The 24,641-nt window shown below is 46.2% G+C and overlaps 1 protein-coding gene across 2 annotated transcripts in view; it reads right to left on the reverse strand.

Moving 5' to 3' along the window:
• The window catches only part of LOC140191385 (plexin domain-containing protein 1-like), a 618,167-nt gene that overhangs the window by 267,973 nt on the left and 325,553 nt on the right, over positions 1-24,641 (reverse strand). For both annotated transcript variants that reach the window (XM_072248762.1, XM_072248761.1), the window contains exon 9: positions 11,486-11,567. In XM_072248762.1, coding sequence (XP_072104863.1) covers positions 11,486-11,567 — 82 coding nt within the window. The remainder of the gene's footprint in view (positions 1-11,485; positions 11,568-24,641) is intronic.

Raw genomic sequence — 24,641 nt, forward strand, 5'->3', positions numbered from 1 at the left:
CTATCCAATTACATCCATGTGACCAATTAATCGACTATGGCATGGAGGAAACCCACATGGTCATGGAGACGATATACAAACTCTTTACAGACAGTGGTGGAAATGAACCTGGGTCGCTGGTGCTGTAATAGTGTTATGCTAACCGCTAACACGTTAACTGCTGTGCTATCATGTTGCCCACCTTGTTCTACCTCAATGCACTGTTTAATAATTTGATCTGTATGAACAGTATACAAGATTTTCACTGCATCTTGGTTCATGTGAAAATAATAAACCAATACCCATAAATTTCTAACAAGAGAAAATGTGCAGATGCTGGAAATCCGAGCAACACACACAAAATGCTGGAGGAACTCAGCAGGCCAGGCAGCAACTATGGAAAAAGAGTACAGTTGACGTTTCAGGCCGAAACCCTTCAGCAGGACTGGAGAGAAAAAGCTGAGGAGTAGATTTAAAAGGTGGGGGAGGGGAGAGAGAAACACAAGGTGATAGGTGAAACCGGGAGGAGGGGGTGAAGTAAAGAGCTGGGAAGATGATTGGTGAAAGAGATACAGGGCTGGAGAAGGGGAATCTGATAGGAGAGGACAGAAGGCCATGGAAGAAAGAAAAGGGCGGGGGAGGAGCACCATAGAGAGGCGATGGGTGGGCAAGGTGATAAGATGAGAGAGGGAAAAGGGAATGGGAAATGGTGAAGGGGACGGGGGGAGACATTACTGGAAGTTCGAGAAATCAATGTTCACGCCATCAGATTGGAGGCCACCCAGACCGAATATAAGGTGTTGTTCCTCCAACCTGAGTGTGGCCTCATCGTGATAGTAGATGGATAGACATATCGAAATCAGAATGGGATGTGGAATTAAAATGTGTGGCCACTGGGAGATCCCGCTTTTTCTAGTGGACAGAGCGTAGGTGCTCGATAAAGTGGTCTCCCAATCTATGTCGAGTCTCACCAATATACAGGTGGCCACACTGGGAGCACCGGACACAGTAAATGACCCCAACAGACTCACAGGTGAAGTATTACCTCATCTGGAAGGACTGTTTAGGGCCCTGAATGGTCATGAGGAAGGAGGTGTAGGGGCAGGTGTAGCACTTGTTCTGCTTGCAAGGATAAGTGCCAGGAAGGAGATCGGTGGGGAGGATGAATGGACAAGAGGGTTGCGTAGGGAGCGATCCCTGCAGAAAGCAGTAAGTGGGGGAGGAGGGAAAGATGTGCTTGGTGATGGGATCCTGTTGGAGATGGCGGAAGTTCCAAAGAATTATATGCTGTACGCAGAAGCTGGTGGGGTGATAGGTGAGGACAAGAGGAACCCTATCCCTGGTGGGGTGATAGGTGAGGACAAGAGAAACCCATCTTTGGTGGGGTGGCGGGGGGATGGGGTGAGAGCAGACATGCGTGAAATGGAAGAGATGCAATTGAGGGCAGCATTAATGGTGGAGGATGGGAAGCCCCTTTCTTTGAAGAGGAGGCTATCTCCTTCATTCTGGAATGAAAAGCCTCATCCTGAGAGCAGATGTGGTGGAGATGGAGAATTGAGAAAAGGGGATGGCATTTTTCGAAGTAACAAGGTGGGAAGAGGTACAGTCCAGGTAGCTGTGACAGTCTGTGAATTTATAATAGACAGCAGTCTCCAGAGATAGAGATAGTGAGATCGAGAAAGTGGAGGGAGGTGTCGGAAATGGACCAGGTAAATTTGTGGACAGGGTGGAAGTTGGAGGCAAAGTGGATGCAGTTGATGAGTTCAGCATGGGTGCAGGAAGCAGCACCAATGCAGTCGTCAATGTAGCGTGGGAAAGGTGCAGGACGGTCACCAGTGTGGGCTTGGAACATAGACTGTTCCATGTAGCCAACAAAAAGGCAGGCAGTGCTGGGAGCGATGCAAGTTCCCATGGCTACACCTTTTGTCTGAAGGAAATGGGAGGAGCCAAAGGAGAAATTATTAAGAGTGAGAACAAGTTCTGCTAGACAGAGGAGAGTGGTGGTGGAGGGGAATTGGCTGCGTCTGGTGTCCTGAAAGAAACAGAGAGCTTTGAGGCCTTCCTGGTGTGGGATGGAGGTGTATAGGGACTGGATATCTATAGTAAAAATAAGATGATGGGGGCCAGAGAACCTGAAATCCTTGAAAGGATCAAGAGCCTGTGAAGTGTCACGGATGTAGGTAGGAAGGGACTGAACTATGGGGGATAAAACAGAGTTGAAGTATGCAGATATGAGTTCAGTGGGACAGGAACAAGCAGAAACAATGGGTCTACCTGGATAAGCAGGTTCGTGGATCTTGGGTAGAAGGTAGAAATGGAAGGATTGGGTATGGGAACTATGAGGTTGGTGGCAGTGGATGGGAGATCCCCAGAGTCAATAAGGTTGGTGATGGTGTGGGAGACAACGGCCTGGTGCTCCTTAGTGGGATCCTGTTCAAGGGGTAAGTAAGAGGAGGTGTCTGAGAGTTGTTGTTGGGCCTCAGCAAGGTGGAGGTCAGTCCACCAGACTACTACAGCACCCCCATCCCCTTATCTGTGAGTTTGATAGTGCAGCTAGGATTAGTGTGGAGGGCCTGGAGAGCAGAGCATTTGGAAGGAGTGAGGGTGGAATTGGAGAGAGGAGTATTGAAGTCTAGATGGTTGATGTCCCATCAGCAGTTGGCAATGAAAAGGTCCAGAGCAGGCAGAAGACCAGGGTGGGGTGTCCAGGAAGAGGAGGAGGGCTGAAGATGGGAGAAGGGGTCATTGATGTGGGGTGGAGAGTCCTTGCCAAAGAAGTAGGCACTGAGACAGAAGCAGCAGGAGAAGAGCTCAGCGTCATGGTGGGTTCAGAGCTCACTGAGGTGTGGTCACAGGGGGACAAAGGTGAGGCTCTTACTGAGGACAGAACGTTCTGCCTCAGAGAGGAGAAGATCAGAGGGAAGTAAATTTCCCATAAATATCTCTTCATCTACATCTTAAGGAGGGAACTCAACATTCTTATTCAATTCCCTTGTTCATAGAGTCATACAAAACAGAAACATGTCCTATGCCCCACTGAATCTGAACCCCTTTATGCTTGTCCAATCCAATTTCATTCCCATCAACTCCCATGAGATTCTACCACTTACCTACAAACTGGCATTAATTTACAGTGGCCAATTAACCTAATAAACCATATGTCTTTGGTATGTGGGAGGAAACCAGAGCATCTGAAGGAAACCTATCCAGTCATAGGGAGAACGTACAAACCCTACCAAAACTGTCCCTGAGGTCAGGATTGAACCCTGCTATCTAGAGCCTCACAAATAAATTCTCTTATAAAGGGAAGCTTCATCTGAGACTTTAACTTGTTACGTTACCTATGAAACTTGTATATTTCAATAAACTCCAGTGAATATGGACACAAATGCTCATTTGTTCTTCCTTCTGCTCATCAGATATTGAGAGGTAAAGCTCTCTAAGATGGATTCATCTATACTGTAATCATATTTATGAGAAGTATCACTGCACTTTAGATCTTACTAAGTTCCTATATAGATGTTGACACATTGGAGACACAAGAGACTGCAGATGCTGGAATCTGGACTGATTGTGATAGATGGAATCTGGACTGACCAAAGTATTCACTACCATTAAAGACTAAAGTTTCCTGATATTAAAGCCAAAAAAAAAAGCCCACTTCTGGTAATTCAAAAAGTCCTTGCAGACAGAATAAAAAGGGGATTTCTTGTATTTCCCACCTCATCAAAGATGACATGAGAAGTCAGAATAGAAATGTATATGGAAAAGAGTTGGAGCGTTGAAGTAGTCCACTGTTCATTAAACAAACAGCTGCTAAATCTGCCAGAACCTGGTGCCAGCAACTAAATGGCTGAACCCTCAAAAATATACAGTTGTCTATAAAATGAGCAGATTCTCATTGGATCCAGCCAGATGTGCTGTCACTAAGAGGAAGCAGATGTTGGTCTGTCTGGTAAATACTGATTCAGGGTTGATTCCAGCTGCCTATCTCCCAACTTTTTCAGCAGAACTTTTTGTTGTTTTCTTTATACCTTTCACTCAAGTAAATTTGAAAGACCTTGTATCCTGGTCAGGAGAAAATAGGACCAATAAAATCTCAGGCAGGGCCACATTGAATTTAACATTGAATTTGAATCACCTTTATAAGTAATTTGATACTATCTCTTCAGACTACACCAAGTATACATCTGACAATCTGCTGGAAGAACTCAGTGGGTGATGCATGTACAACACTGACAGTAATATAACGAGGCAATAGAAAGACCAGGAAGTGCCCAAAATGTATTTTAGGGTCATAGAGCAAAGATATTATCAAAGTACGTATATGTAACCATATACTACCATGACATTCATTTTCTTGTAGGCATCTACAGGAAAATAAAGAAATACAGTAAAATTTATTTAAAAAAATCTATACCCAAGACTGACACATAACAAATGTGCAAAATAAGATGAATCATGGAAATAATAAAAAACTGAATAAATAATAGTTATAGAAGATGAGATCTATAAAGTTATAGAGTTATAGGTTGTGGAGTCAGTTCAGTGTTGAGGTGAGTGAAGTTATTAATGAACTGAGTGAAGCACGGAGCTTGAATACAAATTCTATTGTATTTCTTTATTTACCTGTAAATAGGAAAGGTATGTCACATCCGGAGTTTCTCCAGTTAGTGGACGATTTCCCTCCATGCCTCTCTGACGTAGAGGGGAACTGCGTACGAGGCAAGTTACAGCAGAGATTTACCATTGCCTTCTGCTGGGTGAGTTTCCAAAGAGATCACCAGCACAGATGGAAAGCGTGCAGTGGAGCCGGCTGGATTTGAACTCGGGACCTTTCGTCCCAAAGTCCGGCACTGATGCCACTACGCCAGCAGCCGGGTCGCCTGTAAATACTTGTAAGAAAATGAATTGCAGGGTAGGATACGGTAATATATTTATAGATAATAAATTTACTTTGAACTTTGAAGCAGATTCATTGTCTGTACTGCCCATCAAGCCTCAATATACAATAGTCTCATTTTATTCCCTTCACACCAACTCCACCAAAGTCTAGATCAAATGTCAAAGTACAAAGTTCAAAGTAATTTATTGTCAAAGTACAAATATGTCAACATACACTACTTTGAGATTCATTTTCTTACAGGCATTCACAAAATAATAAAAAATACAGAAGAAGCAATGAAAAACTACACACAAAGACTGACAAACAACAAATGCGCAAAAAACTATAAACTGTGCAAATACAAAAAAAAGCGAATAATAATACTGTGTCCAGCTTTGGTCTCCATATTTTGTGAGGGATGTGAAGGCACTGCAGAGAGTCCAGAGAAGGGTGACTAGACTCATTCCAGGTCAGCAGGTTATGAGCTATGAAGAAAGATTGAAAGAATTAAATCTTTTTAGCCTAAGTAGATGTAGAATGAGAGGAGACATGATAGGAGTGTTCAAAGTCATTAAAGGTATAACTAAAGTGGATGCCAGCTGCTACTTCAAAATTAATCCATCAACGAGGACACAGAGCCATAGATGGAAACTGATTATGGGGAGATTTTAGACTAATATTACAAAGCATTTCTTTACACAGTGAGTTGTGGACACATGGAACAAACTACCTAGTGTGTAGTTGAGAGTAGTATCTTAGAGACTTTCAAATGTAAACTCGATAGTAATTTCAACACACAATGTGAATAGGAATTTGGCACGCTTTGTTGGGCCGAATGGCTTGTCCTTGTCAAAAACTTTCTGATGTTCTAATAATAATGATAGATAGAAGATAAGCTTTGTCACATATACATCGAAACATCACTGCATGCAGTGAAATACGTCATCTGTGTCAACAACCAACACAGTCCATGGATATACTGGAGGCAGCCTACAACTACTGCCATGCTTCTGGCACCAACATTGCATGCCCACAAGTCATTAACCCTAGCTTTGCATCTTTGGGATGTGAGAGGAAACAGGAGCACGTGGTCATGAGGAAAGCATACAAACTCATTTCAAACAACAGCGGAATTGAACCTGCATGCTGATGCTGTAATAACATTACACTAACCGCTACACTGCCACGCCACCCCTACACTATCTGTTGGCCCTCCGTGTATTGGGTGTCTGCCACTCATAGTGATCGACCAATTCACATATCTCTGGGATGTGACTGGAAAATGAAACACCCAGAACATACAGGGAGAATGTGCGAATTGTGCATGGGCAGAGTTGAAGGGCAGGATTGAGCCCATGTTGCTGGAGCAGTGGCTATCGTTCTATTAGCTGACCCATTCTGCCATCCTTTTGGCTTATTGCTTGTTGACTACTAGATCTCCATTAACTTTGCTAATAGGAGATACTTAGATAGGCACAAGGATGATAGAAAAATGAAGGGCTATGTGGGACAGCAGAGTTAGATTGATCTTACAGTAGGCTAGAAGGTCAGCATAACATTGTGGATCGAAGGGGCTGGATTGTAGTCTTCTGTTCTATGTTGTATGTTCTATTATTTTGAATTCTCTCAAGCGATTTCTAAGATTCTTCAAAGACAATGCTACATTGCAATGGTAATGGTTTCAGAAAACATGTTACATTCCATAATGCCTGTTCCAGATATCCATGCCTGGAATCAATTATGGAATATATGTTAACCTACAGTAACCTTTGGATACTGTTGGGGTTGATGACCCAGCAGAGAAAAGTCTGCATCATTCGGGAGGCTGAGGAGGTGATAGACAGGACATACAGACAGGTAGTTACACCCAAGGTGCAGGACACAGAAAACTGATGACAGTCAGGAAGGAGAAAGGGGTTAAGAAGCCAGTGCAGAGTACCCCTGTGGCCATCCCCCTCAACAATAATTTGGATACCGTTGGGGGGGGGGGGGAAATGACCTAGCAGAGGCAAGTCACAGAGGTCAGGTCTTTGGCACTGAGTCTGACTTTGTGACTCAGAAGGGAAGAGGAGAAGAGGCAAGGAGGCTCTATGGACGAGAACACGATTCCTGGATGGCATGTTGTCTCCTGGGTGCCTGAGTGACATCTTGAATTGAGTCCTCAGCATTCTTAAGTGGGGGTGTGATTAGTCAGAGGTCATGGTCCAAGTAGGTACCAATGATATGGGTAGGAAGAGTGATGAGGTTCTGCATAGGGAGTTCAGGGAGTTGGGTGCTAAGTTAAAGGGCAGGACCTCAGGGTTGTGACCTCAGGATTGCTACTCGTGCCACATGCTAATAAGGCCAGAAATAGGAAAATCATACAATTTAACATGAGGCTAAGGAGTAGGTGTAGGAGAGAGGGCACAGATTTTTGGATCGTTGGGCTCTCTTCTAGGGAAGGTGGGACCTATATAGAAGAGACGGTTTGTACCTGAACTGAAAGGGAACTAATGTCCTGCCAGAAGGCTTGCTAGTGCTGCACAGGAGGATTTGAACTAGAGTTGCAGGGGGATGGGAACCAGAGTGCCAGAACAGTTAATGGAGAGATTGTGGAGGCAGATGTTGTTAAGACCTCAGATAAAGTCAGGAATCAAAAGGTTGAGCACGGTGCAACCAATGCCCTGAGCTGCAATGTCAGAATTATCGTAGGAAAGGCAGATGAGCTCAGGGCATGAATTAACACATGGAATTATGATGTTTAGCCATTAGTGAGACCTGGTTGCAGGAGGGGCAGGACTGGCAGCTCATTTTTCTGGGGTTCTTTTGTTTTAGACGTGATGAGCAGGAGGGATTAAAGGAAGAAGGATGGTGTTACTAGACGGAAAATGTCATGGCAGTGTGCAGTCAGGATAGAGTGTAGAACTCATCTTGTGAGGCTTTATGGGTAGAATTGAGGGCTAAGAAAGGTATGACCATATTAATGGGGCTATATTATAGACCACCCAACAGTCCATGGGATTTAGAGAAACAGTTTGTAGGGAGGTTGCAGGCTGTTACAAGAAACATAAGATTGTTATAGTAGTCGATTTTAACTTTCCACATAATGACTGGGACTCCCATACTGTAAAGGGACTAAATGAGATAATCAACTGTGTTCAGGGAAGTTTCCTTAATCAGTACACAGAACTTTCAATGAGAGATTGTACAATACTTGATATCCTATTGGGAAATGAGACAGGGCAGGTAACCGAAGTTTGTGTAAGGGAACACTTTGCATCTAATAATCATAATGCCATTAGTTTCAAAGTAAATATGGAGGAAGATAGGTCTGGTCTGCGTGTTGAGATTCTAAATTGGAGAAAGGCCAATTTTGATGGTATCAGAAAGGATTTGGTAAGCATGTTTTCTGGCAAAGGTGTACTTGGTAAGTGGGAGGCCTTCAAAAGAAAAATTTTGAGAGTACAAAATTTATATGTGCATGCCGGAATAAAAGATAAAGATAACAGGTTTAGGGAACCTTGGTTTGCAAAGAATATTGAGGCCCTGATTAAGGAAAAAAAGGAGGTGCATAGCAGGTCTAGGCAGGATGAGGTCTGTGGGTAACTCTTTGGACTGTTGGAGAAGCGAGAGGAAATCCATACACACACAGGAAGAACGTACAAACATTGTTACAGTGAATGCCAGAATTGAACTCCAAACTCAGATGCTCTGAGCTGTAATGGCATTGCATGAACCACTACACTACATTTTTTTTTAGTGTGTACCCAATAAAATCATTTTAATAGCCTTATTCAGATCACATCCTCTTTCTCCATTGCTCTGATGAATTCAAGCCAATGACACACAACCTGTCCTCATGATTTAATCTTCTGGCGAATTTCCAAAGCTGAAATATTCCTCGTCACTGATACAGCTGCAATTAATGAAGAGCTACCAAGAGGATCTGACCAAATACTTAATATGTGGCTTTTCCATCTATTGGATGAAATGAAATGTTTTTAATAAGTGAGTGGTAGTAGATGGTTGCCTCTTTGACTGGTGGTATGCTGCAGGGATCATTGTTGTTTGTCATCTATATCAATGATCTGGATGATAACGTGGTGAACTGGATCAGCAAATTTGTGGAATACACCAAAATTGGGGAGGTAGTGGACAGTGAGTAAGGCTATCGTAGCTTGCAGAGGGATCTGCATCAGCTGGATAATGGGCTAAAAATCGCAGCTGGAATTTAATGCAGATAAGTGTAAGGTTTTGCACTTTGATAGAACCAGCCAGGGCAGGTCTTATACAGTGAACGGTAGGGCACTGACCAGTGTGGTAGAGCAAAGGGATCTGGAAATACAGGTCTATCATTCATTGAAAGTGGTGTAAAGTGGTGTAAAGAAAGCTTTTGGCACATTGGCCTTCATGAATCAAAGCATTGAGTACAAGAGATGGGATGTTATGTTCAAGTTGTATAAGACTTTGGTGTGGCATAATTTGAAGTATTGTGGTCAGTTTTGGTCACCCACCTACAGGAAAGATGTAAACAAGGTTGAAAGAGTGCAGAGAAAATTTACAAGGATGCTACTGGGTCTGGAGAACATAAGTTATAAGAAAAGATTGAATAGGTTAGGACTGTATTCCTTAGAACGTAGAAGATTAAGAGATTTGATAGAGGTATACAAAATGATAGGGTAAATGCAAGCAGGCTTTTTCCACTGAGAATGGGTGGGGCTACAACTAGAGGTCATGGGTTAAGGGCGAAAGATGAAAAATTTAAGGGCAACAATAGGGGAAACTTCTTCACTCGGAGGGATGTGAGAGTGTGGAAAGCACTACCAGCACAAGTGGTACATGCATGCTTGATGTCAACACTTAAGAGGAGCTTGGATAGGTACCTGGATGGTAAGGGTATGGAGGGCTATGGTTCTGGTGTAGGTAGATGGAAGTAGGCAGTTTAAATGGTTTGACATGGACTAGATGTTTGTTTTATGCTTCATCAATGCTTAGCTTTGCAATTTCATTGCCCCATACCCGAATTAAACTTTCCTTGTAAGGAAAGGTTATTTGGTTAGGACTTTATTCCCTGGAATGTAGGAGAATGAGGGGAGATTAATGAACAAATATAACATTATGAGAGGTCTGCAGTCAAGCATTTTCCACTGTGATTACAAACAAGAGAAAATCTACAGATGCTGGAAATCCTAGCAACACACACAAAATGTTGGAGGAACTTAGCAGGCCAGGCAGCATCTATGGGAAAGGTACAGTCGACGTTTCGGGCCGATAGATACTGCCTGGCCTGCTGAGTTCCTCCAGCATTTTGTGTGTGTTCCACTGAGGTTAGTTGAGACTAGCATTAAAGGTCAAAGGTTAAGAGTGAAAGGTGAAATATTTAAGGAGAACTTGAGGGGGAAATTCTTCTCTCAGAAGGTAGTGAGTGTGGAACAAGCTGCCAGTCGAAGTGGTAGATGTGGTTTCAATTGCAACATTTAAGAGAAGTTTGGATAGATACATGTTTGGGAAGGGTATGGAGGCTATGGTCCAGGTGTGGATCAATGGGACTAGGCAGATTACTAGGTTGGCATGGACAGGCTGTAGTGTTGTATGACTCTATGACATTTATCCTATTCCAGATGAGAAGGTAATGGAAATTTGAAAGAGAAAAGATGTAAAACCCAGATGAGTAAGTCCATTTTTATTGGTGAATTAGGACTAGCTGGGTGAGTGTCACGTTTGGCATGGACATCATCCCTGTTGTATTGCTCCATGTCTGAAGCAGGAACCATCAGGTTCAAGAACAGTTTCCATCCCACTGCACTATTAGACTCTTGCATACACTTCTCATAGACTGGAAATGAACTCTTGATCTCAATCTACCACACTGCTCATGCACTTTATTTGTCTACTTGTCTTGTATTTTCTCTAAAACTGTAATGCTATTTTCTCATTCTGTTTTGATTTTTTACTGTCTCAGTGGATTTGTCTATGGAATGATCTGTCTGAATGGCATGCAAACCAAAGGTTTTCATTGTATCTCAGTTCACATGATAATAATAAACCAATTCCAATTCATTCATTTCTCACCACTCGCAATCCAATGCTGAACTGGCAACCTCCTCAGCTGTGCTTCACGTCTGTGAGCTTTGCGGTAATTTGCCCCACTAATATAATGAACTGATACTGAGGATTTGGACACACGGGTCTAAGGGCTCAATTTGGTCAGCTGTCTGGAATGGACAACCATTGCTGTCTGGAGTGGGCAACCTTGGCCAGGTCTAGAATGCAATCTGGAATCACCCAGCCCAACTCTGGATAAACAAGTAATGGGTGGGCAGTGTGCTAGGCCATTACTTGTTTACCTGGGGTTGGGCTGGGTGGTTCCACACTGAACTCTAGACCTGGCCAAGGTTGCCCACTTCAGACGGCAATAGTTGCCATTTCCAGATAGCTGACGACACTTTGGTCAGTATGGTCAGCTCACCAACTCTTATTGAGATCTAATCAGGGCTTTGTTCTTTGAGCATGAGATAATTCAAAGATATCTTAGTGAAAACAAAGCAATAAATTTGTGTTTGGAAGACTAGCAATTAGATGAGTGCTTTGCCCTTTAAGTAAGCTTCAAGGAATAGATGGGGAAGGGTAGGAGAGTCTTACCTTTGGAGTACACCACACCAACTGCAGTTGAAGCTCTCCTCAGCATTGACACAGGCGTTACAACTCAGATGTTGCAGACACACTGTGAGTAAGAGAGAGGAGAGGACTGCATGAATTCAGTGAATTACTGGAGGAAACAGACAGGAAAAAAAGTAATCTCTGGAATTAATCACTGCACCAAAATCATTAGGAGGGAATTACCCCAAATCAGCCTGGAATAATTGAAGACAGGAGTTAAACCAAATATCTCCATGGGATTCAAAGCACTTCCATTGTAACACATAACATATACTGAAGGAACTCAGCAGATCAGGCAGCATCTATGGATGGGAATAAACAGTTGAAGTTTCAGGCCGAGACACTTCATCAGGATTGGAAAGAAAAGGGGAAATGGCCAGAATAGAAAGTGGGTGGGGGGGAAAGGAGTACAAGCTGGCAGGTGATAGGTGAAGCCAGGTGAGGGGGAAGGTAGGTGGGTGGGGAAAGGGGAATGATGTGAGAAGCTGGCAGGTGATAGGTGAGAAATGTAAAGGGCTGAAGAAGAAGGAATCTGCAGGAGAGGAGAGAGGACTTCCATTGTAAACATTTAACAGAGCAATTTCACAAGAAGAGAGCAGAAATGTTCTTCACGTCATCATGGTAAAGCTTAACCTGCAGATCTTTTATTCAACACTAAATTATCAATTCTTAGTCTTCTTGGCTTCCACCCTAAGCTGAATTCTTCCCCATCTCCAGTGCTGTCAATGTTAATTCTATAATACTGTCATAGAGTCATAAAGTATACAGCACAGAAACAGGCCCTTCAGCCCATCTCGTCCATGCCAAACTATTATTCTGCCCAGTCCTATCGACTTGCACATGGACCGTAACCCTCCATATCCCTCCCAACCATGTACTTATCCAAATATCTCTTAAATGTTGAACTTAAATCTACATTCACTACTTCTGTTGGCAACTCGTTGCATATTCTTACCACTCTGTCAGTGAAGAACCCCCCCCCCAGTTTCCCCTTAAACATTTCACCTTTTACCTTTAATTCATAACCTCCAGTTCCAGTCTCACCCAACAATAGTAGAAAAAGCCTGCTTGCATGTACCCCTAGATATACACTTCACAATTTTGTCTACCTTTGTCATCACATATGACCTTATTAGCCTCCATAGTTTTCTTACATTACTTTTATTGTCATGCACTTTAAAACATTGTTTACTTCACTGTTAGGAAGCCTGTATTTAGTTGTGAACATGTGCAGTAGATTTCAAGGTACATGGAAGCAATGTGTGTATTCAATCACTCATGTTGGAACTAACATAGTCAAAGTTTACAGCCTCCACCCTTCCTTCCGGATACTGCCACATTCCTGTTTATCCCATTAGCTCCCTAGACCCTCATTAAGTTGACTTCAGGATTTAATCCTATGTTTTCAAAAGACTCTTGGCTTTCACCCACACCGCTTTAGTGATTCAAGTCAGCTGTATCCTACATAGCACATTGGACTTAAGGGTGCCAGCTGTGGCTTAGATGAGCAGGAGGTTAAAGGTTCAAGTCTTGTTCTAAAGACTTGATCACGGAAATCTTTCCTGATGTCGCAGCCTAGTACTGAGGGAACACTGAACTAACTGACAGAGGCAGGCGTTTTAGTGACATGTTACACAGAGGCCCTGACTGCACTCTCAACAAGGTATCAATAGTTGAGAGTAGCTATTATGCGATTTTACTGTGCTACTAATTGTGTGAGTTTGCTGTTTGTGAGTCATTGTGCCCGCATTTCCTTCACCGCTATGGTCTTGCATTGAAAAAAGTACTTTGCATGCTGTAAAGTACTATGTGATCACGTGAAAAGTGTTATTTTAATTAGAATTATTGGAGACCAGAAAAGAGTAAGGAGATTAAAACTGGGTCACAAGAAGAATACTGTGATTGGTTACTTGGTTGGTTGGTTGGTCGGTCAGTTGGTTGGTTGATTGGTTGTTTGGTTGGTCAATTGGTTGGTTAGTTTACTGGTAGGTTAGTGGGTTGATTAGGTGGTTGTTTGGTTGGTTGGCTAGTTGATCCGGTGGTTGATAGATTGGTAGTGTTACATACCTCATGGATATCTTGTGACTGTCTTATGAGGATGATGTAATGGTCTTACAGAGGTCACATGATGTAATTTTCCCACCAATGTGAGGTCACGTGATGACATGTTCACCACGGGTATAAAAGGAGACCCCTGGGGTGACGCAGTTAGCTTTCCAGTTAGAACCTAAACCAGAGACTCCGCTCCGCTGTGTATTTGCCTTATGACGCAATTTCGATTTAAAATAGAGCTTTACGCTTTATTGTAAGGTACAAAAGTGCTGGACCGGCAGTTTAACCAATTTCTGCCAGGTTTGTTGATGTATCTTTTCAGTAGTATTGGAGAGTGGAGACGGGAACCTGAAGGAGTCGTTCCACGGTTGAAAGGATCCACCATTATTAAATTTGTTCAAGAAAGAGTGATCTGCATGAGATAGTTTCTGCTAAAAGTGGCAGAAAAGGCTGTGCAGGGTCTAGTATCCGGAGGGAAAGGCCAGTGCCTTTAAACTGTTTTATTTCTATCATCGTGAAACCTGCGGAGAAGGCAGGATCCGGCTGGGATTGGTGTGATGTTGTGTCTTCGAGGAATTCTTTACTTCAGGAAAGTCTCTCCTGATTGATTGTATAAATCTCTTGGATATTCAAACTTACCATTCTAAGAACTGTGTTTGAATTTACCGCTTTAAGAACTGTTTTTGCATTTACCGCTTTAAGAACTAGTACTGAGTGGCGGTTTGTTAAATAGCCACATAGCAGTTTACTTCCAGTTAAGATTTTCGTTTGTTTATTTTTTATATATTGAGCAGAGTTTAATAAATATTTGTTTTTATAAAATCTGGCTCAATTCAATTCTATATTCATTGTTGCTGGTCACGTGACAGTAGGTTGTTTGGTTCGTCATTGGTCAGTTGGTAGGCTGGTTAGTTGATCTATCAGTTGTTTAGTTGATAAGTAGGTCGATCGGTTGGTTGGTCAGTTGGTTGGTTGGTAGGTTGGTTGGTAGGTTTGTTGGCAGGTTGGTCAATGTTTGTCATTTGATTCATTGGTAGATTAATAGATTGGTTGATCAGTGGTTCATTGGTTGGTTGTAGGTTGGTCAGTCAGTCAGTCAGTTTGTTGGTTGGTCAGTTGGTTGGTTGTGTAGCACCGGGGGAACAAGGGTTGCGACTGTCCCCCTAGAGGGATACGTCACTACCGTTTACGAGAAAGATTACAGGTTCTGACATCACGAGATTCCTTTGCAAACAGTGTTATTAATGACAGGATGACAAATTATTTCAAAGTCATGAGGACATGAATATTTGTGGTGGGGGGAGAGTATAATGCCTTGGTTCACGACAAAAAGAAAAGGGCCCATTCTAATTAAACAGTCAAATGTGTACAAGTTGGAGCTCATCTTGAACCTCTATGTCACTCACACACTGATCCTCGGTCAACGTGAATGCCCACACCAACTTCTGACCATCGCTCGCAATCCATCTCGAACAACCGGGTCTCCCACCGGATCGTATGCTACGACTGGTTCTCCCAAGCGTCTTCTCTCTCCATCTCCCACCAAACACAAGCCCAAGACCAACTTTTATTGTCCCTCACCAAGAAAACCTCCTGCTAATTGAATGATACACATTCCACATCATCCCTTATCTTCAAAAATAACCCAAACAGGCTGAAAGCAGAACAGCAGCTCTTACAGAGCGGCTAAATGAAATACCTGCAGCATAACAGTAAAGATGTGAACCAGGGCACTGCATTCTCCCCCCACCACAAATAGTCATGTCTTCATGACTTTGAAATAATTTGTCATCCTGTCATTAATAACAAAGGAATTTGTGATGTCAGAACCTCCAATCCATTTGTAAATGGTCGTGACATATCTCACTAGGGGGATAGTCGCAACCCTCTGTTCTCCCGGTGCTACATAGGCCAGACAACCTGGAGGTCTCCTGACTCTTTGAGACCTCTGTATCCTATCATCTATGTTTTCAGTTTCAGACACTCCTTGGGATACTCCTGGTTTACATGGCGAGGCCTCCCCCGTCTCTAACTCGTGCCTTCCGGCAATTCAGGCCCCTCTGCTACTTGGCTCAGCTCAGCTTCATCCCCAGTTACTTTAGAGCCCAGCCCCGCCCCTTTCGGGGTCCTGCTGAAAACCTGCCTGTTCACAGATAGTCCCCCCGCTTTCACCTGCCTCAGTGTGAGAAGGGTTGGGATTCTCTTCCTCAAATTAGTGGAGAGTTAGCAAAACGCAGCATATACCACACCCCCATTTCCTCATCCTCCAAGTTGGAATCGGGGCGGGGTCCAGTCGAATCTTTCCTGCTCCTTGTCCTTCAGTCTCCCCACATCACCGCAGAGTCCTCTTACTAGGTGTAGGGTCTAGGTCAGGGTCTGGTTCAACATACACTTCTTGTCCCAGAGGTAGAAGGTGGTTCTGATGGAGAATCTTGACTGGCCCATTCTCATCCTCTAGTTTCACCTGGAAAACTGGTACATTTGGCATCTGACTCTCCATCACACAGGGCGTAGCCACCCAGCGGTCAGCCAACTTATGCTTCCCAGGTAGCTCCAAATTCCTTATGAGGACTCGGTCTCCCGGCATGAGTTAGGAGAACCTAACCTTTTGATCATACCTCCAAGGTCTCCAAGGTTCCAAGCATGTCTAGCAAGGTCCGATTGAACCTCTTGGGCTGGGAATCACCCTACAGGTGATAAGGCGTAGTCCTTGACTTCCCAACTCCAAGCATGCTCAGTAACTCATATATGAACCTACTCTCGAAATCCCATCCCTGATCACTATGTATTCACCTAGGGAGGTCATAATAAATGAAATACTTCTCCCATAACACTTTGGCCACTGTGGACGTCCTCTGGTCCTTGGCAGGGAAAGCATATCTGGTGTAGTGGTTTGTAATGACCAAGACATTCGCCATGTTGCTGGCATCTGGCTCTGTTGATAGGAAATCCATACACACCAGGTCAAGGGGCCCCGTACTCTGTAAGTGGAACAAGGGAGCTGCCCTCGTAGGCAACGTCTTCCTCCGTACACATCGAATGCACGACTTGCAGTATTCTTCGACCTTCGGTTTCATTCAGGGCCAGTAGAACCGATCTCTGAGCAACCCATAGGTCTTTTCAACCCCCACATTGGCCAGAAGTCATAGTCATAGTCATAGTCATAGTCATACTTTATTAATCCCGGGGGAAATTGGTTTTCATTACAGTTGCTCCATAAATAATAACTAGTAATAGAACCATAAATAGTTAAGTAGTAATATGTAAATTATGCCAGTAAATTATGAAATAAGTCCAGGACCAGCCTATTGGCTCAGGGTGTCTGACCCTCCAAGGGAGGAGTTGTAAAGTTTGATGGTCATCATCATCATGAAGTGACTTCAACACAATCTTCTGATACTTCTCAGGCAGGACCAGTTGGGAACGCCGAGGCTGGTTCTGAGGCGACGTGATCTGGTATGGGATCTGGTTCCTCAACTCCAATCTGGGCCATTCTCTCAGTAATGGAGGCATCACAACATGTTTCATGTTGTCTGCTTCGGCCACGTCCCCTCTCGTAATCGCTGACCAAATGGTATCTATGCACAGGTCGTCTCGCTGAGCGGCTGCCACTTCGCCAGGGCTCAATTCTGGCATCTGTGTTGTCTTCAGAGCAGCCAGATTGCAGTAAACTTGTCGAATGGCACCGTTAGAAGCTCTCAAATGATCTACCACTCGATTCTGCTCTTGTCTTTCCTCTGCCTACCGTGATGGAAAACTAGCACATGGCTTTCACCCCAGGGGCAGGAACGCTCTCCCACTCTCCGTCCCTGTCCAGTCCTTCATGTGCACGTCGGGACAAAGCATCAGCATCAATGTTCCTGCTTCCCGGCCGGTACTTCAGGCTGAAATGAGAGGCAGACAACGCCGCCAACCACCGATGGCCTGTGAAATCCAGTTTCGCCGAGGTCAGGATATAGGTTTTTGAGTTGTTGTCCGTCCTCACCACAAATTTGGCACCATATAGATAGATAGTGGGTAGTGGCTCCATATGTCACTACTACAGGGTGTGACAACCCTGCCTTACACGAGTCCTGGGCTCAGCCGGCTCCGGCTGACAGTACCCGGTATGGGTCCCTATCCAGGGTTACGGATCCCACTGCCTTGTGGGTATCTTCAGGAGAAGAGAAGGCTGAGGAGTAAACCCTACACAAATCCGGAGTGGAGCCCCTAAGGCAGTTGGGTGACGTATCATGTCACCTCCTGGCAGCTCCTGCAGCCAAGCTAATGCCAAATGTACTGCTTCGCATTCCTTTGGATCACATCTGCGAGGCTGAGAGGGGGATCATGATGTCTGGGCAGCCCAGGATCTCCACATTCATCGCCCAGGTCTGCGCCCCGGAGAGGTCACTCCGGTCCTGCTGCAAAGCAACAAAACCAACACAGGAGGCAGCAGCTATGAGTTATAAGTCCACCCTGATTGGCATAAGGTACGGGCACTACGGGCTGCCTCCGACAGTGGGAGAGATCACTGCATCTCACTGATCAGCTACTGCCCGCCTCAATCTGGGCAGCCCCCAGACAATTGGGTGCTGATTCGCCACTGTCTGCCTGCTTCAATGGGTGCTTGGATCTTAGATTTGCATCGAAAACCAGACAGCTATCACTGCACCAGGCAAACCACAGAGAAGAAAGAAGAAACCACCAGTCATGCGACTGGCCACCTGGAACGTTAGGACCATGTGCCCTGGCCTCGCAGACGACCTGCAGCAGATCAACGACAGCAGGAAAACAGCAATCGCTGTCTCTGACCTGAGGAGGCTGGACATCGACATAGCAGCACTGCAAGAGACCAGGCTTGCTGCAGACGGCGTGCTGCCGGAGAGGGACCATACCTTCTTTTGGCAGGGCAGACCACCTGAGGAACCCCAACTGCATGGCATCGGCTTTGCTGTCAAGAACAGCCTGCTATCCATGATAGTTCCTTCCACCGGTGGGTCAGAATGCATCCTTTCCCTCAGCCTTTCAACGTCGTCCGGTAAAGTGAACATCCTGAGTGTCTACGCTCCAGCGCTGGGCTCACCTCAAGAAACAAAAGACCAGCAAAATACCAGAATCTGAACACATCATTCTGCTTGGTGATTTCAATGCTAGAGTCGGATCTGACCACAGCTCACTTTGGACACTTTGGCGTTGGCAAGATGAACGACAACAGCCAGAGACTGCTGGAGCTTTGCTCCTATCACAAGCTGTGCATTACCAACATGTTCTTCAAGACAAAGCCTCGCCATAAAGTCTCCTGGAGACACCCAAGTTCCGGACACTGGCATCAGCTGGACGTGATCATCACCAGAAGAGCTGCCCTCAACAGTGTGCTTCTAACACGCAGCTTACACAGTGCAGACTGCGACACAGACCATTCCATTGTGTGCAGCAAAGTCTGACTGAAACCAAAGAAGATCCACCACACCAAGCAGAAAGGACACCCACGTATCAACACTGCCAAGGCAGTGAACCCAGAACTTCACACGAATCTCAACTACCAAATGGAAGCGGCTTTCGAAGCAAATACAGCCACAACCATGGAGGAGAGGTGGCAATTCATTCATCACACCGTCTATCTACAACACCGCCATGTCATCCCTCAGGAAGAAGGAGAGGAAAAACCAAGATTGGTTTGAATCTCACCTGTCTGCGATGGAACCTGTCGTTGATGCCAAGAGAGAAGCTCTGATCAATTACAAAAGAGACTCATCAGGAAAGAATCTCACTGTACTGAGAATGGCAAGAAACAACGATCAAAGGACGGCTAGACGCTGCGCGATTGACTCCTGGCAGAACCTGTGCCAGAACATCCAGACCTGCGCCGACTGTGGCAACGTGCAAGGCGTGTATGAGGGGATGGAGAAAGACTGCTAGCAAGATGGCTCCGTTGAAGTCCAAAGATGGTGAAGTCATCGAAGACCGTGCCAAGCAGATGGAGAGGTGGGCCGAGCACTACCAGAACCTGTACTCCACTGAGAACATGGTCACTGAGTCAGCCCTTGTCAGTATCCCTGCTCTACCTGTCATGAAAAAGCCGGACCTGCCCCCAACAGAGGAAGAACTCAGCAAGGCCATCGACTCGCTTGCTCACGGCAGGGCACCAGGCAAAGACGGCATCCCTGCAGAAGTGATCCAGTGCGGGAAACCAGTGCTCCTAAGCCATCTCCACGAGCTGCTCTGCCAGTGCTGGGAGGAGGAATCAGTTCCCCAAGACATGCGAGACGCAAACATCATCACATTGTTCAAGAATAAGGGAGACCGCAATGACTGTAACAATTACAGAGGCATATTCCTGCTGAACACCATTGGCAAGGCATTTGCCCGAGTGGTTCTGAAGTGACTGCAGACACTGGCAGAATGTGTCTATCCTGAGTCCCAATGTGGCTTCAGAGCAGAGAGATCCACCATCGACATGATCTTCTTACTCAGGCAGCTGCAGGAGAAGAGCCGGGAACAGAGGCAGCCTTTGTACATTGCCTTTATTGATCTGACCAAAGCTTTTGACCTGGTTAGCAGAAGAGTCCTCTTCGCACTCCTGAAGAAGATCGGATGCCCTTTCAAAGCTGCTGAATCTCATCGCCTCTTTCCATGACGGCATGCAGGGGACAGTACAATTCGATGGATCATCCTCAGAGCCCTTCCCCATCCAAAGCAGAGTGAAGCAGGGTTGCATCCTTGCCCCGACACTCTTCAGGATCTCCTTCTCCCTCATACTGTTGTACGCTTTCAGGACATCTGATGATGGAGTGTACCTACACACTAGGTCTGACGGCAAGCTCTTCAACCTTGCACGCCTCACAGCAAAGACCAAGGTGCGTCAGGTCCTGATCCGGGAGATACTCTTCGCTGATGATGCCGCCCTGACATGACACGCACAGTCTGGTCTCCAGAGGCTAGTCAGTTCCCTGGCACATGCTTGCTGAGAGTTTGGCCTCACTATCAGTCTGAAGAAGACTGAGATCATGGGCCAGGACGTCAGCGAAGCCCCCAGCATCAGCATCGGTGACCACACCCTGCAGGCGGTAGATGAATTCACCTACCTAGGATCGACAGTCTCCAGCAACCTGTCCCTCGATCCAGAGCTCAACAGGCGAATAGGGGAAGCCGCCGCTGCTATGGCCAAGCTGTAAAAGAGAGTGTGGAAAAACAACAAGCTCACCACAGCCACCAAGATTGCAATGTACAGAGCCTGCGTACTGAGTACTCTTCTCTACGGCAGCGAGAGTTGGACAACCTATGCGCGCCAAGAGCACCGCCTCAACGTCTTCCACCTACGGTGCTTGCGTCGGATGCTGGGCATTTCCTGGAAATACAGCGTGCCAAACAAGGACGTCCTGGATCAGGCCAGCATGCCAAGCATGTATGTCCTTCTCACACAGCGACGACTGCACTGGCTTGGCCACGTCCGCCGCATGCAGGATGACCGCATCCCCAAGGACATCCTATACGGAGAACTCGCCGCAGGATCCCGGCCCATAGGGCGCCCACCGCTGCGTTACGGGGACGTTTGTAAACATGACCTGAAGTCTGCTGATATCAGGGTGGACACTTGGGAAGAGACAGCTGCAAATTGCTGCACCTGGTGACAGGCTGTACGTACAGGCATGACCAATACAGAGGAAAAACGAACTCGACTGTGGTCGGACAGAAGAGAGAGAAGGAAAGCTGAGGCAGTGACTACCCAGCTGCAGACATCAGCCTTCGTGTGCAGCAGCTGTGCCAGGGACTGCCGCTCAAGAATCGGTTTATTCAGCCACAGCCGACGCTGTTCCACACCCAATTGAGTCCTAAACTGGGCGTATCCGTTGTCTACTTAGACAGATGGAGCCATTAATTACATTATAGGTAGTCACTTAGCTAATCCACCACAGCCCATTTCAATGCCAGGAACTCCAATTTGTGTGTGGGGTAGTTCACTTGGAGGGTGACATACTCTGGCTTACAAACGTGACAGGTCTTAACCCTGTGCCTTGACCCTGATTCAGGACACCCCCCCTAAGCCCTCACTGCTGGCATCTGTATGCAATATATATGGCAACTAGGGATCTGCAAAAGCCAGCTCAGGCACTTTCGTCAGCAGCTCTTTCAGCAACTGAAAGACCTCTTCACACTTCACATCCTATCTCACTCCAAAAGGCTCTGAAGGGCTAAGATAATCTTAAGACCATTAGATATAGGAGCAGAAGTAGGCCATGCAGCCCATCGATTCTGCTCCGCCATTCAATCATGGGCTGATTCAATTCTTCCAGTCATCCTCACTTCCCTGCCTTCTCCCCATACCCTTGATGCTAATCAAGAACCTATCTATCTCTGCCTTAAATGCACGCAATGACTTGGCCCCCATAGCCACTCATGGCAACAAATTCCACAGAATCACATCTTTAACATCCTCTCCTCTCATCCTCCTTTTCTTCCCTAAGAGAGGATAACCGCACAGAAGCTGATTTAAATGGTAAGCCCTTCACGAACCTCTGATAGTACCCACAGAATCCAAGGAACGAGTGCAGGGCGCTCAAAGTCTGTGGCCTTGGCCATGTGCTCACTGCCTCTATCTGAGACGGATCCATAGTGTCACGGTCCGGATTGGGGTCCCTTTAAATTTACCTTGTTCATGTTACGATCCGGACCGTTGATTCCCTGTTTTCCCATGTCCCTCGGCTTTGGTGATTAGAGGCAATTAACGCTCGGCTGAACCGGTAGTTTATAGTCTCCGGCTTTCAGCTGTTCAGCACGGGAGCGTCTGCAAAGTCACCAAGGTATGGCGTGCCAATGTCATCTGGCCGGAGCAAGCCTAGTCTCTGCTGAAGCGAGTGCCGGTAATTCACCCTTCCTCACCGGAGCAACCCTGTCAAGCTTACCTCGCCAAAGCGAGCCTGCAAAGTTTCCTCATCAAGGTGGGTCCGTCAGTTAACCCGCCGGAGGGAATCAAGAACCACTGTCTACTGTTCCCGGGTCGAGTCGAGAGCTCGCCACTACCCTGAGGCTCCAAGTCAAGTCCTGGCTCCGGCGGCATTCAAGTTCCAAGTCAAGTCCTGGCTCCCAGGGCACTCAAGCACCAAGTCAAGTCCTGGCCCTGGCGGTCTGTGATTCCTGTCCTACCCCGCCGTCTGAATCCCTTCTCTGCCCCTCTCGCCTCTAGCCCTCGTCCGCAGCCCTCGCCTGCACTTCAGTCTAGTTCTATCGCCGGAGCTAGATAGGTACTGTCTGGTGTGCTTTCGTGTTGGTCTTGTCCTGTCCTTGCCTCCGTGGGGTAAGTCAGGCTGTCTTGCCGTTGCCCCGCGGGGGTCATGAGTTCTGGCCCTATGTCCTGTACCCAAGGAGGGGTCCCGGCTCTCTGTTCTGTGTGTGAGTCCCGGCCCTATGTCCTGTTTCCAAGGAGGGGTCCTGACTCCGTGTTCTGTGTATGTGTCCATGGTTCCATGTACCTGCTCTCCCGAGACCGAGGCTCTGTTTTCCATGTTCCTCCTCTCCCTAGCCCATGTCATATCCATGCCTGGTTCTGAGATCCGAGCCCGAGGCAAGACCCAGGTACTGGGTCCTTGCCCAGTCTCGGGCTCGGAGTCCATGCCCTAGCCTCTTCATGTCTCTTCTAGTTCTGGGAGCTGATTCCGAGTCCTAGCCCAGACCCTTGGTCCCAGCCTAGTTGTAGTCCTGAGTCCTTGTCCAGTTCACTATTCCTGCTCCTGCCTAGCTCTCCTGGTATTGAACAATAAACTAAATCTAAGTAACCTCACAAGATGTGTCTTGCATTTGGGTCCACCCTTGCTCCCAATGCCGCCATTGTGACACATAGCTGCTCTATCCCGTGAGACTAAGTGCTCAACATAGTTGACAGATGTTTTGCTAAACTGGCACTTGTCCAAGGGAAGTTTTAACCCCTCAGCTTTCAGGTGGCCCAGTACCTTCAGTAGCCTCACTTCATGTTCCTCCAAGGTGAACCCGAATACTATGAGATCATCCAGATACACCAATACCTCAAGAAAGTTCATATCCCCCACAGTTTTCTCCATGACACGCTGGAAAGTCACAGGGGCTCCCGAGATGCCCTGGGGCATCCTTTCAAACTGGAAGAATCCCAGTGGACATATAAATGCCGTTTTCTCTTTGTCATCCTCATTCATGGGGATCTGATAATACCCACCCCTCAAGTCCAGCACACTGAACCACTTCGCACCACTCAAGCACGCCAACACGCCTTCGATCCTTGGGACTGTATACTGGTTGGGGACTGTACGCCTGTTCAGAGTCCTATAGTCCGCACACATCCGTACCTTTCCATTCTTCTTCCTGGTCACCACTACTGGAGACACATAAAGGCTTCTGGACTCAGTGATGATCCCAGCTTCCTTCAAATTCTGCAGATGCTGCCGAACGTCTTCCACCTCTGCAGGCGCCAATCACCCTGACCTTTCTCTGAACGGGTTGTCCTCTGTCACCCATATGGTGTGGTGAGTGCTCTTGGAACAACCCACATCAAACTCGTCAGTAGAAAAGACATCTTTCAGCTTCAACGTTTTCCCTATCAGCCTCTTCTTCCAAACACCAGATACCGGGGAATCCCCAAAGTTAAGTGAATCACCAGAAAACTTCCCCTTTTTCAGAGAGAGTTTCTCCCTGGCTTGTCTCACAGGGACACTAGACATTACCATCACTGGGAAGAGGTGCACCATTGGCATCCCCCGCCTGAGGGTGACCTCCCACCTTGAAGTGTTCCTGACACTCACTGTCATCCTGCTCACTTGTACAACTGAGAGCTTCTGCAGTTTGGGCCTCACCAGTACCCCAGCAGGTAGGCCTGACTCCTCTTCGTGGTCTTCTGGAGTATCCACCAAGAGGGCCTCGGCCTCAGGCATTCTGGGAAATTTGGAGTTTTCCATGACTCTCGCTACTTCCCCAGCCCATAACACGACTGATTTTGACTGGGTGAAGCACACAGTCTCTCATTTATGCTCAGGAACACAGGGTGAATGGACAATGTTTTCAGAAAGCTCTCTCCAACATCCTCCTTGCAGGCTGCCACTAGCCTCTTCACAATAGGAGTATTCGTCCCCATGAGAATTGA

This window comes from Mobula birostris, chromosome X (assembly GCF_030028105.1).
Source record: "Mobula birostris isolate sMobBir1 chromosome X, sMobBir1.hap1, whole genome shotgun sequence".
NCBI lineage: Eukaryota > Metazoa > Chordata > Chondrichthyes > Myliobatiformes > Myliobatidae > Mobula > Mobula birostris.